General features: G+C 41.0%; 1 protein-coding gene and 1 long non-coding RNA gene across 2 annotated transcripts in view; one reads left to right on the top strand and one right to left on the bottom strand.

Annotated features, from left to right (window-relative positions):
- Nucleotides 1–14,196, bottom strand: part of rims3 (regulating synaptic membrane exocytosis 3) — a 35,995-nt gene that overhangs the window by 4,372 nt on the left and 17,427 nt on the right. Inside the window, exons 3-4 of the mRNA XM_032535824.1 lie at nucleotides 528–669; nucleotides 328–440 (exon numbers count right to left, since the gene is read on the bottom strand). Of these exons, the coding sequence (XP_032391715.1) occupies nucleotides 328–440; nucleotides 528–669 (255 nt within the window). The remainder of the gene's footprint in view (nucleotides 1–327; nucleotides 441–527; nucleotides 670–14,196) is intronic.
- LOC116701826 (uncharacterized) lies at nucleotides 7,771–13,202 on the top strand. Its single transcript, XR_004335010.1, has 3 exons — nucleotides 7,771–7,871; nucleotides 12,546–12,551; nucleotides 13,191–13,202. It is a non-coding gene; the product is annotated as an uncharacterized LOC116701826 (long non-coding RNA).

The following is a 14,196-nucleotide window of genomic DNA, read 5'->3' as shown; positions in this document are numbered from 1 at the left end:
CCAAGAGCCTGGGTCTGTCCCAGGTTTTCTCTGCTGTGCATCTAACAGTTTGCATGTGGACATATGGCTGTAGATTTGATCCTCAGTAATCCTACAGTCAAACAATATTTAGATTATTGCATACCACAACTTTATTTAACTGTGATTGTCTGGTTGCTGATCAAATTGATGCTGCTTTTTGCCGTTGTTTAACAGACCTAAATCTTACATGAGTGCGAAGAATCTCATGAGATCTCAAAAAGAATCAATCAATGCTAGACAAGAATGAGATGGACTTAATAGGCGAAGACGGCGTTGTTGGTCTACAGTCTATCCCACTCGGCTTACCCATGGGAGGTGTAGCTAGCGTTTGCCGGCCTACGATCTGAGCGGGGCCTAGTCCATCCAGGAAGTCACTGAACTGGCTCTCAGGCCCCAGGCGTGTGGTAGGGAAGACAAAGCTGGGAGAGAAGAAGCAGAATAATGATGAAAGGGATGGATACTGTATATGCATGGACGGGTGGATGAATTGCTGGTAGGATACTCACGTTCCATCAGAGCTGTTTGAGTTGGTGCTGCCGTCGGTTGAGTCCTTGCTGCCTTGCCGTGTCACTCGGTTCCTCATGTCGACGGCAATGCCGGTCTCTGTGCTCCGCCGGATGGTGCTGCGAAGCTTCTTCGTCCCGCCGTCTGAAAAACACAAGAAGTGAAAGCTCCTGATTTAAGTGCCCTAATTACAGCAAGACAATCCGTTTAGCATAAAAATCAGAGGAGGGCATAGAGATAATGATAACAATAATAGTATGAAAAGATCCCAACCCCTATATATCTTTTTTCTGCAACTGTGAAGATACAAGTAAACAGATGGAGAAACAACGGAGGATTGCTGTTTCTGTCAAAAGGTTTTTGTCTGTGGGATGGGCTGGACAAGAAATATTAATGTTTGCTTTTTTAAACTCGCTACAAGTAAAGACAAATTCAGGTTAGCCTGGAGAACCCCAATCCCCCCACTCTTTACTTTGAAGCAAGTTCACTCAGGCAAGAAGGCAATCTCACCTAATTTCCACTGGGATGTCGCCACACTATTGGAAAATCTCTCCACTCTGCAGGTTTGGCTACAACCCATTTTTAACACGTACAGGCCATTTTACAATGGCTGTTGTGAGTCAGGGCGCAATGAGCTTAAGGGAGACGCCTGAGTCTGACTTGTGTGGTAGAAACGCACACAAACTGGCAGCTTAAGGAACGCTATGAGTGGCGGGATAGAGAGAAAGGGAGACTGAGCTGATAGACGGAAGAGGGAGGAAGAAAGGTATTTAGTTTCAGCTAGGGCTGCAACTATTGATTCTTTTAGTATTCGAGTATTCCCTCGATTAATCGAGTACGAAATACTTAGTAAGAATATAACCGTAAAACAACAATAGTAAATATACTTATTATTATTATTTATCATCACACCCTTCCCCTTCTTGCCTCTAGCTCTTTGCACTGCATATGAAAAAAGAGCTGTTCACTAAGCTGAGGTTAAATGTGACGGTTCAAAGCGTACAGGAGGTCCATTCAACTACACTGTTCAGGGGGCCACATTTTCAGAAGCCTAATACAGAGTGAGGAGAAAAAATAAAGATAAAGAACACCTGCATGGTCCGGTGACGTCATTCACGTGCATATTAAGTAGCCATGCTGCGGGGAGGGGCTGGTTTGTCTCCGGCAGCAACTAAGTTTCCAAAGATTAGCGGCAAACTAAAAAACAGACTACAAACCGACAGCTTTCGTTCTACATTGTTTGTATAACATCGCTATTACAGTATGATGCTGTAGTTGTGTGAAACACTGTTTTCTACTGAGATGATGTAGCAGCATGTTTGCAGCTTAAAATGATCCCAAACTTTTCTGTCGTTTTCTCTCGCCTGTCTCTTCTCTTAGACCGCTCACTATTTTCGCTGTCTTCCTTTGTTTGTAATCTGTGCTGTCAGTCTTGTGTCCACAGAAGCGTCAGCCCGTTGTGTGCCAGTAATAATCCTCCGTGCAGAAACACAGTTACACTGATTTAACAAAGCTTCGAGGCAAAGAACTTTGCTTACGAGGATTGTTTTTGTAATCAAATCATTTGAGTAATTCGAGGAATCGTTAGGCTCAACTCTGCTGACGCTAGGTCAACAGGATGGAGCTGGAGAACCCCATAAGAATGACACTTCTAATGACACACTGTATCTCTGTGGGACTGATGTTGAGTTCAAAGTAGTAAGCACAGTCAAAGGGATTTGGGTTTATGATGTGACATGCACACTCATGTAGTTTTAGCAGACAACCCTAGCCTTATCCCTACCATCACTCCCAATCCTATCCTGCTATCATTTTTGCAACATAACCCAGAGTTCTTAGGGTCCAGAGAGGCATTGCAGGCTAGCGTCTCACCGATGCACCTCAGGGCACTTTAGACAGACAGTCAGACCGACACAGACATAGACATAGACACAGACACAACACTAGAAAAGCACTAGTGCCTGTACACTCACACCTTTGGGCAACATTGACACTCTCACAGACAGTGTCATCTACAGCAGTCTGGGCTAGACTGGGGGTGACAGTCTAGAGAAAGCTGCTGTTAGCCGTTGTGTTGGCTAAGCTTGTTTTATAAAGAGCTCTACAAAGTCTCAGCCTAATCTCCAGGACTTCCCTTTGACAGGAGCTGTCTAGGTTGGCACTTTTTTTTAATCCCGCAGTAGTCGTTTTAAATTCTTGAAAATGTCTTAAACCTTTTCCCTCTTCAACTTGTTAATTTGGAGGTAAATCACTGGTTAACAAAGCAAAAACAAGACAAACAACTGATCAACTTTCTCAGTTTCAGTGCTGCGTCTGTGCAGCTCATTATGACACATCTCTCCTCTATATAGGAGCCCAGATAGTTCAACGGTATGGTAACCAAAGGAGACTTTTAACAAGCAGTTGCTTATTGTTGCCAGTTAAGAGCGCACACGCACACGCACACGCACACGCACACGCACACGCACACGCACACAGGTACAGCCGTCCCACTTCATTAGCCTGTGCAACTCTAAGCTCATTAAGCATCATCACCGTGCCCATTTCATTGCCATGGCAACCACAGACACCCTGCATCATCGTGATCACTACAGAGATAAACAGATCAAAACAAAGCCACTTGATGAGACTTTTTTTTTGGGGGGGGGGGGGGGGGAAGAGGAAATTTAACAAGAGGAGAGAGGGCCTTGAGAGACTGATGAAGACTGAAAAAGAGAAGAGAGGACAAGTAGAAGTGTTGATGAAATTGGGGTGAAGAGGAAGATAAGAATGATGGGGTCCCATGGGTGTAGGAGACGAGTGCTGCTTTCTGCTGCTTTCTATTTATAATCCTGCAGTCAAGAATATTTCCAACACAGTGTGTGTTAAGTGTGTATCCATGTGTGTTGCAACTCCATGCTCTCCTGCTGCCATGACAACCCCCGCCCTCAGATCTGGACCCAGACAATGCCACCTGAGACAAATGGCGCCATGGCGACAGGCTCATCCCCCATCACTTTTTTAATTTTTTTTTTTCAATTTCCTTTATTGAGGCAGCGTTTCACAGAAACTCTTTAGTCCAACACTTTAGACTGAAAGGCCGACCAGCACCATCACTGCAGCAGTAACCTGACTCTGCCTGGCACATGATTGAACTGTAGAGCTCTGCTGATTGAGAATACAGCATTTAAAACTGTTATTTGAACACTATTGGCTCACAAGTGTGTCTATAATAATGCTGGATCTGTCAAATCACCCTTAAGAAACTTATTTGCACTACCACCATGACACACACTCTTACAGAGCACCTTACCACAAAGCACCTTATCATAGAGCACCTTATGCACAATATAATTTCCCTGTCACTGCAAGTGTTTCATGTTTATACATCCCTTAGTACATTCATGTGGATTTTTTATTTAGTTTATTTGTTATGATGTATGCGTATGTTGTGTATGATGTCTGTAAGCTACAGGGACCTTGATTTTCCCCCTTGGGCTCAATAAAGTATCTATCTATCTATCTATCTATCTATCTATGAGCTAGTTTATAGTACATCCCCACTTTAAACCCATCTTTGAACTATTAAGTATTCACTACATTATACAAACTATAAAGTATTCATTTAACTCCATATACACACTTGTTACTCATTTGACAGCCGGCTCCTCCCCTCTGACTGACCAACCCCCCCCCCCTCCTTTTCTATTTAATCCCCTCCTCCTCGTCTGCGCTTTCCCTCCATTTGTTTCCATGGCAATGCCGTCTGCATTGCACCAAGAGCCCCGGCTGGCGTGTTCGCCTTTCCCCTCGCTCCGTCTTTCCTCGCTCGCATTGTCCTTTTCCATGAGTCTCACTCCTTAATCACACAGCTTCTTCTTCTCTCTCTGTCTTAAACATTCTCCATCTCCCAACATTCTGAGTCTGCAGCTCTTAGTTAGCTTGCTGCCTTGTTTCCAGAACTAATGCTCCTTTATTTGCTGTATTCCCTATTCTTACTTTCATTTCCCCTCTTGTAGTTCTCAAGTCTTCTGCTTGCCGTCCATCTTTATCACATAACTTCTATCTCTTTTCCCGGTCCATCCCATCTAAATTATTTAGTGAATTTTCTCCTCTCCCTCTGCTGAACCAACTTTGTTATACAGTGTTAACATAAAACGCACACACATCCTGGAAGGAGTATTGGAGGTAGTTTGACATATATGCCTAAAATACCAACGTTACATAAGCTGTTGTGCTTTGCCGTGCTAGATGAGAGAGGTTCTTGGGTCTTTGTGTGCTCCAAGGCTGTTAAAAGTGTCTCCTGTTGGCTTCCCTATGATGAGTAATAGATATTCCCTGAAGACACACTCATGAATCTTCACACAAAATGTGCAGCCCAGGGAGCGATCACACACTCAAAACTTTCTATGCGTGTGCATAAACCAAAATACTTATGCAAGCCATGTTTGATAATCACAATAAGACGAGATCAAATCACAGGGACGAAGATAAGGATGAGAGAAAGACAGAAGTGATGAGGATTAAAAAGAATTGATAGCTCAATTGGAGAGAATTAAAAGCAGGAGAAGAAATAAAGAAAGGTGGAATTAATAAAAAAACGCCAGCAAAGCAGAAAAAAAAAACACACACTGTGACTGCATTCACACTTGCACCTGATATATTAGCTTCTGTGCGTGTGCACTTGTGAATGTGTGTGCTCAGTAGATCATTAAAGCTGCTGTGACATTTGGAGAGAACACTGATGAAGCCTCTCTCATTATATGCTGTAATATAGAATGCTGTTTTTAGACTCCCTGGCTGCGCCGACATGTCTATTGGATGCACCGGTGACGGCAACGATCCACTATGCATAGCAACAGTAACCAAGCATGAGTGTTGGAGATGAAAGATCCGTTGTGGTATCTTTACCACCGGACCCCTGCTAAATTAGGACAAAGGGAGGATTCATGGGAGAAGAATAGGAGGATGTTTATATATGAATCAGTGATTCAGAGCCACATTCATGTATCATACTGTTACATAAGAATATAGCCAGTGATTCTATTTTTCACAGTATATATATAACTACGATTATGTTGTGCTATTTGCTACTGTGCCTAACAATTGATGTATTTAGATACTGCCAAATTATTACAAATGTATGTTCTTGGTTGCTGCTGCTGCTGTTGTTGTTATTGTATGAGTAAGAAAATGGAAAAAAATAGTGTTGCTTGTATGAACCAGTGCAGTCTGTACCCAATGTTGATCTGCAATAAACATATTTTCAAAAAAAAAAAAAAAAAAAAAACTATGAATACAATACAGAGCTTCATAAAACTTGAAACCAATTTTTTTTAATGGATCATATTAGCCTACAAATGACATTAAACTCTATTCTGCAAATTAAAAATGAATGTAGATGGAGTTCAGTGCTTTTACCCTCCAGGACACAGCAAGCCTGTAACACATGAGTGTGAGCAGCCTTACTGTTTCAGTGCTTTGCTCAAAAGGCACATCAACAGCCTGAGGAGACTCATTCATTGTACCAATAGAAAGGAATGCCTCCAGTTGAGCTACATTAGTAGAACGTTTCTTTTTACACCTAAAGGCCCTGAAAACGTATTTCCTCAATCAGCGTCTTACTATGGGCAATGAGATCTTACACTAACACATTGTTCTGCCTATTTTAGAAACAGTTTGGGTTGTTTTACATCATGGGTCTCAAACTCGCGGCCCGGGGGCCAATTGCGGCCCGCGGGATGATATTTTGTGGCCCCCTACTTGACATCAAAGTTAAGTGTTAGTGCGGCCCGCCCGTTCTGAAACTTTTTGTCATTGCGCTTGTCACTTATGGGCTACCGTAGTAGTCTCCTGACAGCGGCGTAACGGTTGTCAAGCTAGCTAAGTACTCTTTGCGGCAAATGCCTGAGGTTTGACAATGTGATGTCTGTTGTTGTGAAATTCACCAACCATATCAGATCTAGGGGCTTAAAGCCAAATGTTTGGAGGAAATAGTTGTTGTTTTTTTGGAATACTTGATGCGGCCCAGCCAATCCCAGACTCTACTTTCAGCGGCCCCCAAGTAAGTTGAGTTTGAGACCCCTGTTTTACATGATGATTTCTGGGTTTCACACTGGTTTGCTGTGGTCAGGAGTTAATTAGAAAAAACATTATGTCACGTACTTATGTGCTCCAATCAGGATCCTGGCATTTGAATCAGAATCTGATGAGAGCTGCTAGGTCGCTTGGCCACTGTCAATCAACGCTGACAAAAATCACACCCACACAGTCCTGATGAAGCAGGTTGACTGCGTGAGTGTTAAAGGCATAGATTGACATTTTGGGAAATACGCTGAATTCACTTTCTCGCCGAGAATATCGATACCCCCCCTTATACTGGTGTGTGTAGCTGGGGCCAGCAGGCAGTTAGCTTCGCTTAGCATTATGATTGGAAACGAGGGTAAACAGCCAGCCAGGCTCTGGCCAAAGGTAATAAAATCAGACTGCCAGCACCTCTAAAGCTCAGTAATTAGCACATACAGACATGAGTAGTATACATCTTGTCATCGAACTCTCTGCAAAAAAGCGAATAAATGTATTTCCCAGAATGTTTAACTATTACACTGAGGGCCGTCTGAGGAGAATCTTTCATAATACTAATACAAAGTAATGCCGACAGTTTAGGGAATAGCTTAAAACGTCTTTACATATATATGTCTGTGAGTATCACACGTGTATGTTTGTGTTCTTCCTTTTACATTTTTCTCAATAATTCCACCATACATGAGACACTGTTATTTAACTTGGAGCATGCAGAGCGTCCATGTAGCTTAGTATCGTAAGTGCTGCTTTGCCTTTAATGATAGTGCATGGGAGTTAAACAAAACTAATCTCCCATGTTGTTTTTGCGTGCATGCACTGTCAGTGTTTGTGAGAGTCAAATCAACAGCTCAGACAGGGACATAAACCAGGGAGTGGTCATTGTAAGGCAATTAGCCTTTCTCAGCACCGTGTTGCATAGGAAATGGTTTTTTGAAATCTAAAACCTTCTTCATGTATGGCAGGATGTCTGTCAGTGAGTTAATATGCCGCACGGTCTCCTGTCAATTAATTACAATCAGGGAAAAAGTAATCTAATTCAGATGTAATTTCCTCTTGATTACTCAACTTAGCGGCAAATAATGCAAGATGGCCAAACTATTTATACGGAAGATGCACGAGAAGAAACAGATGACATCGGAGGGCTAGAAACAAACTTAACATTTTAATATTTCCGTTACGTTCCGTTGCATGTTAAGCACTGAACATATGGTCAATCAGTGTTTCCTAAAGTCCGAGATGACGTCCTCAAATGTCTTGTTTTGTCCACAACTCAAAGATATTCAGTCATAGAGGAATGAAGAAACTAGAAAATATTCACATTTAGGAATCATCTTCATAAGACATGACTCAAACGGATTGATCAGTTATCAAAATAGTTGGCAATAAATTTGAGAGTTGACTTCTTATTGATAAATCTTTGCAGCTCTATTATCCATTTTCTTCTGATCTAATTTAACTATTTTTCAGGTAACCGTGTTCACTTAAGGCCGAATAATGAAGCAAGCTCCACTTTGTATAAAGAAAATTACACTTAGGTCAAGAAAATCCTCCAGACAAATGAAAATGATCTCACCATCTTGACAGATTTGTGTTTTCTGATTTAAGAGAAAATAACATTTTTAATTCGGAAAACTAAACACAATCTCTTAGTTGATGCTTTCTGCAGTGCAGCAGCAGCCTATGTGTGCCATTACACACATTTAGAACTCAACCTGTATGCTTGCATTGTCTAAGGAGGAACTCTGTGTGTGTGTGTGTGTGTGTGTGTGTGTGTGTGTGTGTGTGTGTGTGTGTGTGTGTGTGTGTGTGTGTGTGTGTGTGTTGCTCCTATGCACCAAAAGCTGCTCTCCACTCCACCTTTTCTTAAACAGCACCATACAGCAGATGCTGTACGTTCCGCAAAAGTGTGTGTTTACAGCACTCTATGTTGAGAGGAGTGGTAATGACATTCCAATTACAAGTCTTGTACACACGGACATTCCTAAACACACAAAATGGTGACTCACCTAACACACTTTTGAGCTCAATGAGCTCACACACTGAGACGTATTGCCCATTAAAGTCTGGCTGGGGGGCCAATATGTGCCCTTGCACATGTTTGACCCCTTATGCTGAGAGCTCTTACTCTATTAGTGCAGTTTGCCAGATCAGCTAATAGGACCCCCCCCCACATGTATGAGAAATAACACCTCAGCTGGCTCAGCAGTGTGAAAACTCTGACGTGATGTTTAATAAATATAAGAAGCAATTCGTTGTGCTCCAACCAAGCTTTTATTTTAGAGATGTATTGTTGGTAAAGGAACAGTTTGACATTTAAGAAATATACTTATTTGCTTTCTTGCAAATAGTAGATTGAAGCTCCAGCCAGAAACAGGTTAATTTAGCATAGCACAAAGACTGCAAGCAATTAGCCTGGCTCTGTGCAAAGGTTAAAAAAAAACTGCTAACCAGCATCTCTACTACTCTCGCTGTACAACAAAGTTGTTGTTTTACAAGGAGCACGGGGGATTATATTTCTTGGCCGGGTGAAGTAAAGTACGTAAATATGTGGTTTTACACCCTTGGTGATGCAGAGACCACTTGCTGGGGTAATGTGCCTGGCAAGTTGGCCACTAACATGCTAGCCATCCGTGTAATGCTAGGGCTAGTACATCATTTCATTCATTCAGAGTTTTTAATAAGACAGGAAAAAAATCTCTTTGACAAGCTAGCGGTTTGTTAACAAGTCCTGTCCATCAAATCCCTTTTCTCCTTTATCAGCCTCTTCTGTCAGAATATAAACTGCAGTTTCTACAACTTCCATTCAACTTTGGAGATCCTAAATGCTAGTGTGGCCTGGTCTTAGCTTCCTGAAGGAAGTACTTTCTTAACCCTTGTATTGTCTTCACTTTTGGGACCCTCTCGTATCCCTTGGGTCAAACTGACCCGTGACTTATTTCAATTCTGAAATGAAATTTGACTTCATAATCAATTAACAAATATTGTCTTTATCTCAATTTCAAACAATTGAGATACCATATATGTTTAGGGAATGCAATCAGTCTCTACTAGAACACAATTAAAAATGGAATTAATTTTCTTTCCTAAGGTTATAAGGTTTCATGTTAAAAATCCACTATGTGATCATTCTTATCTTGGAAAAAAACATAAGGGGTCAAATTTATCACGGAAAATAAGGTAAGGCCATTGATTTTCAGGTAGAAAAAAATGTATATTTGTACCATTTTTCTTCCTTTAAAAATGGGTCAATTTGACCCAAAATACCATACAAGGGTTAAGCTGCAGAGGTGCAGGTCGGTGGATTTTGTTACCTTGAGTTTGCACAGAGCCAGGCTAGCTGTTTCCCCGTTTCTTGTCGTTATTCTATTCTAAGCTGAGCTATTACAGCTTCACATTTACATACAGACATTAGATTGGTACCAATCCTGTCCTGTGACTCTCAGCAAGAAAGCTAATAAGCATTTTTATTTTCAAGAAATGTCAAATTATTCCTTTAAATATAATTACTGACTGTAGGTGCTTTACAACTGAGATCAGTCTAGAGTTTGTTGAGACACAGTGTGTTTAACATGCGGAATCTAGCCACACACACACACACACACACACACTCACACAGAAAGATAGATTCCCAGTTGGATGGTTAACCAATCTATCTGGCTAAGGATAGAGAACGGAGCATGGAGGAGTCGGTGGAGAGATGAGAAACAGAAAGGGGACAGAAAGTGAACGCCGGTCAGCTTAGCTGGTGTTAGGTAGCCTCTAAAAGCACCGGTGGCACCGAAGAGAAAGCTTTTGGAGACATGAGTAAGGTTTCGGTTTGTATGTGTCAGGAGAGCCAGTGACTTAACACACATCAAAAGAAAAATGAGGTGAATGTGCAGGAGGTGGGGTGAAAATAGCAGCTTAAAAGAGTCAATGAGGACTTCTCCATGAGTCATAGCGAATATGAATAGCTATCATGTGTAGTGATCTTGTGAAACAGCTATTATTAGGAAAGCACAGCTATAACAGGTCAGATGCTGCAGTGATTCAACTTCCATTGTTGCTATTCTAACAATCCATTGCTTTGCTTTGTCTCATTTTGTTTAACAGTCTTTTGTGAGCTTTATTTATGTGTAAGAATTCCCTTTTTGGGGTGAATTTTGCCTGGAAGGATCTGATCCCCGTAAGCTTTCCAAAATATCTCTGCCAAAATTCCTAAAGTGTTTCCTGGCTGGGATTCAGAAACAGAGCTAGAAGTAGGGCATGCGTGAGTCACCCCAAAAAAACACCCCAAGTACTAAAATGCCAATCTTGAAAGGGTATGTTAAAATGCTATCCATAGCTACCTCCCATCTGCCTCTCATCAGCCTGTCCAGCACAGCTATCTCAATGTGGGGGAGCACAATGGTCCCATTGCAGGGATTTAGGAAACTACAAAGACCTTTTATGTACACTGTATGTCAGGCAAACTGATCAAAGCAGAGCTTCAGCTAAACATAATCCTGTCAGAGTTGCACATTATAAGCACTGCTCTTTGCTTATCAGTAATAACCAAAACTGTGGGCAAACTGCAGCTAAAGACAGAAAACTCTAAAACGCTGGACAGAAATCCCAATAGATGCTAAGGCTATCTCAAGTTAGTCACATATTATGATTTAAGTATACTGTCCCACACCTGTTTAGGAGGAGTTTCAGTAGTAGTGGAAGCTGCATAGCTTCGGTAAATGTGCTCCTCACAGTGAAACAAAGCTTACTAAAAAGGATTTTATTTGAGTATTTGGCATAACAAAACAAAATTCATACAATGGTTTGTGAGAGTGAATCATGCTGTTTTTCTAGCCAGGCAAATTAAAACAGAAACACTTTTGTTATTTTACTATACAATAAGTTAGAAGCATGAAAATGGGTCTCTTTACATTAATGGCAATGGTGAAAGTCCCTTCACATACCTTCGCTCCCAGGTTGGAGCTACAGTTACACTCAGCCAACTCAGAATTGATTTGTCTGATAATAGCGCACCCAGAAATGTGGCTGCTATTGGTCTAAGAACAAAGTTGGAATCAATTCAATAAGCAAACTAACAAGGCTTCTATTCTTGTGTCACATTTTTCCATCTCTGTTTCTTTTCTGTGTCTCTGGTTTATTTCAGCAGCACAGAAATAAACATGCAGAATACAGTAAGATTTAAATGAAGAATATATAAAAAGGAATTGTAAAGCGATGTTGAGAAAATAAAAAGGATGGGGGAAGTGGGGGTTGAGAGAGCTAAATGGAGCAGAAAAGAGTGAGGTGATCAAGTGTAAACGTGCACCAGCCAAACACGCGTGGAGTTGAAACCTTTCACTGTCACGCTCACCTAAAACACACACAAACACACATCCACGTCTGGTTTTCTTTAATCTAACTCTCCTGATGCACTGCGTCTCATCAGAGGCGCTTGTTTCGCGTCCGTCCGTGCAGACTGACAGTGTGCTAAGAGACGCTCTGCTGGCCCTCTTTTTACAGCCATGGATAAACCTGCTCAGGAGATAAGACTGTTCAGCAGAGGAGTGACTCACCCATTAAACCAGGAAAACTGTTGGCGTGCATGTGTGTGTGTGTGTGTGTGTGTGTGTGTGTGCTTTATCCTCACCAACACCAATAATAGCAGGTAAAAAATAGAACAGACAGAACCAAAATGCCATCCTCAACTCTCGCCTGTTGCAAAACCCAGAATAACAAGGCAACGCCAGGGTGGGAGTCAGGGCTGTAACTGGAATGACATAAGGAAACGGGACTTACGTTATGGAAGAAAACCATACATATACAGTACTTATTTGTAGAAATGCATGAGAGCAGCCTGTATCAAAAGGATCTAAATATGGACCACACCTTAGACAACACCAGTGTTGTGAAAGTGTACTAAAAAGTGTTCATCAATACAACATGAGGGAACTTATCTAACCTAATCTTCTATGCCAGTGTTTCTGGGGTAGGTTTTAGTACTGCAGGGGGTACGTGAGATTTTTGTATGCGTAATTCCTAAAATAATTATATTACAATAACAAATTAATTTAGGGATGGATTCCAAACATTTGAAATCTCGACTAGCATTTAAGTGTTTTTCTGTTAGGGTTGTTGTTTAGCCTAAAAGGGTGCTGTGCTCTGTAATACCTCTTTATATAGGCTTTTTTTCTACTAAAAACATTCAGTTCAGGGAGTTCTGGGCTGAAAAAAATATTTGAAAGGGGGTACATTATTGAAACCCCTGTTCTACGGTAGCTGTATTTAATGTGTTCATGTTCATAGGGTTTGTTCTTTAGCCTACATATCTATTCTTTGATGCTGTAATAAACCTATCTTTGATACCTTTATTCCAATATATTGTGCAGAGACAAGTGAAGTATAAAAAGGGACATATGCTGTTTGAAATGCCAGATGCATTGTTAAATTTGACTTATGCTAAAACTAAAGTTACACATTTTTGTTTGGAATCACCATCCATCCATCCACATCCGTTTATCCGGTATCGGGTCGCGGGGCAGCAGCTCCAGCAGGGGACCCCAGCAGGGCAGAGCAGGTTGGTAAGTGTTTGGAAACACCAGAGGGCCCAATTATATGGCATCGATTAATACTAAGAGCTGTCAGAGATCTCAGCTGCTGTCTGAAAATGTTGACAAGGCTGTCAGCATTTGTCCTTGTCAACATTTGTCCTTGTCCTACTTTAGACATCCAAAGTCAGTTTGTTTATAGATGTTTACATTTCAGTTCAGCCATTTACTCAATTATTTATGCAAACCTTACAATTCACAGTTTAAATACAAATTTTGTACCGTGAGATATGGAAGGAGTTTATTGCAGATTTATGCCAGGATTAAGTAAGTGAGCAATAGTTTGTTTTTCATTTAATCTTTGTTACAAATATTGTGAATGTCCCATTAAGGACTATACTGTTGCAAAAAAAAAAAAAAAGTTGTGAAAAGTTAATAGCCCACTAATATCCTCCGATGAAAAAGGCGTTAATATTTGAGAAGAGATCACGGCTGCATTGAGAAGTAGAAAAACTGTAATTTCCCTTTTCAAAGTTTAATTTTCCAAAAGATGCAACCCTTTCAGTCTATTTCAAAAATAAAATGCAATTCTTGCTCAGACATGTCTAAAAAAAAACACTTCCTTGGTTGCATAAGAGCTTACCGGGACATGTTCTGTTGATAGTTGTAAATTGACTGGATCCAATTCACAAAATGAATTACGGCTAGAACATACGCTGCAGGAACTCGGACAACATAACAACACCATAATCACATTACTTCCTAATAGCGCTTTAATGGTGAGACGCTGACATATTAACCCACTGTCTCCGTTCACTTTGTCTTTTTTACATCTTTGGGTCTCCATAAGCTGCCTCATTGTTCACTCACTCACTCTCACTTTACCTCTCCATTCATTCTATTGACTCAACCACAATCCATCTTATTTAGTCACAAGAGGACTGCTTATGAGCTTATCTAAAAAGTCATAACATGGGTACAATACATTTAGACTAATGACAAAAAAAACACAATAAAGGCCTTCAAGAGACTTTGTGGAGTGTCTCTTTTCCACACACGGTACACTTTGCAACCACCATAACATCCAACAGCATGT

This window comes from Etheostoma spectabile, chromosome 14, assembly GCF_008692095.1.
Source record: "Etheostoma spectabile isolate EspeVRDwgs_2016 chromosome 14, UIUC_Espe_1.0, whole genome shotgun sequence".
NCBI lineage: Eukaryota > Metazoa > Chordata > Actinopteri > Perciformes > Percidae > Etheostoma > Etheostoma spectabile.
Note: the sequence above shows the minus strand (reverse complement) of the source record. Positions and strands in the feature narration are given on the sequence as shown.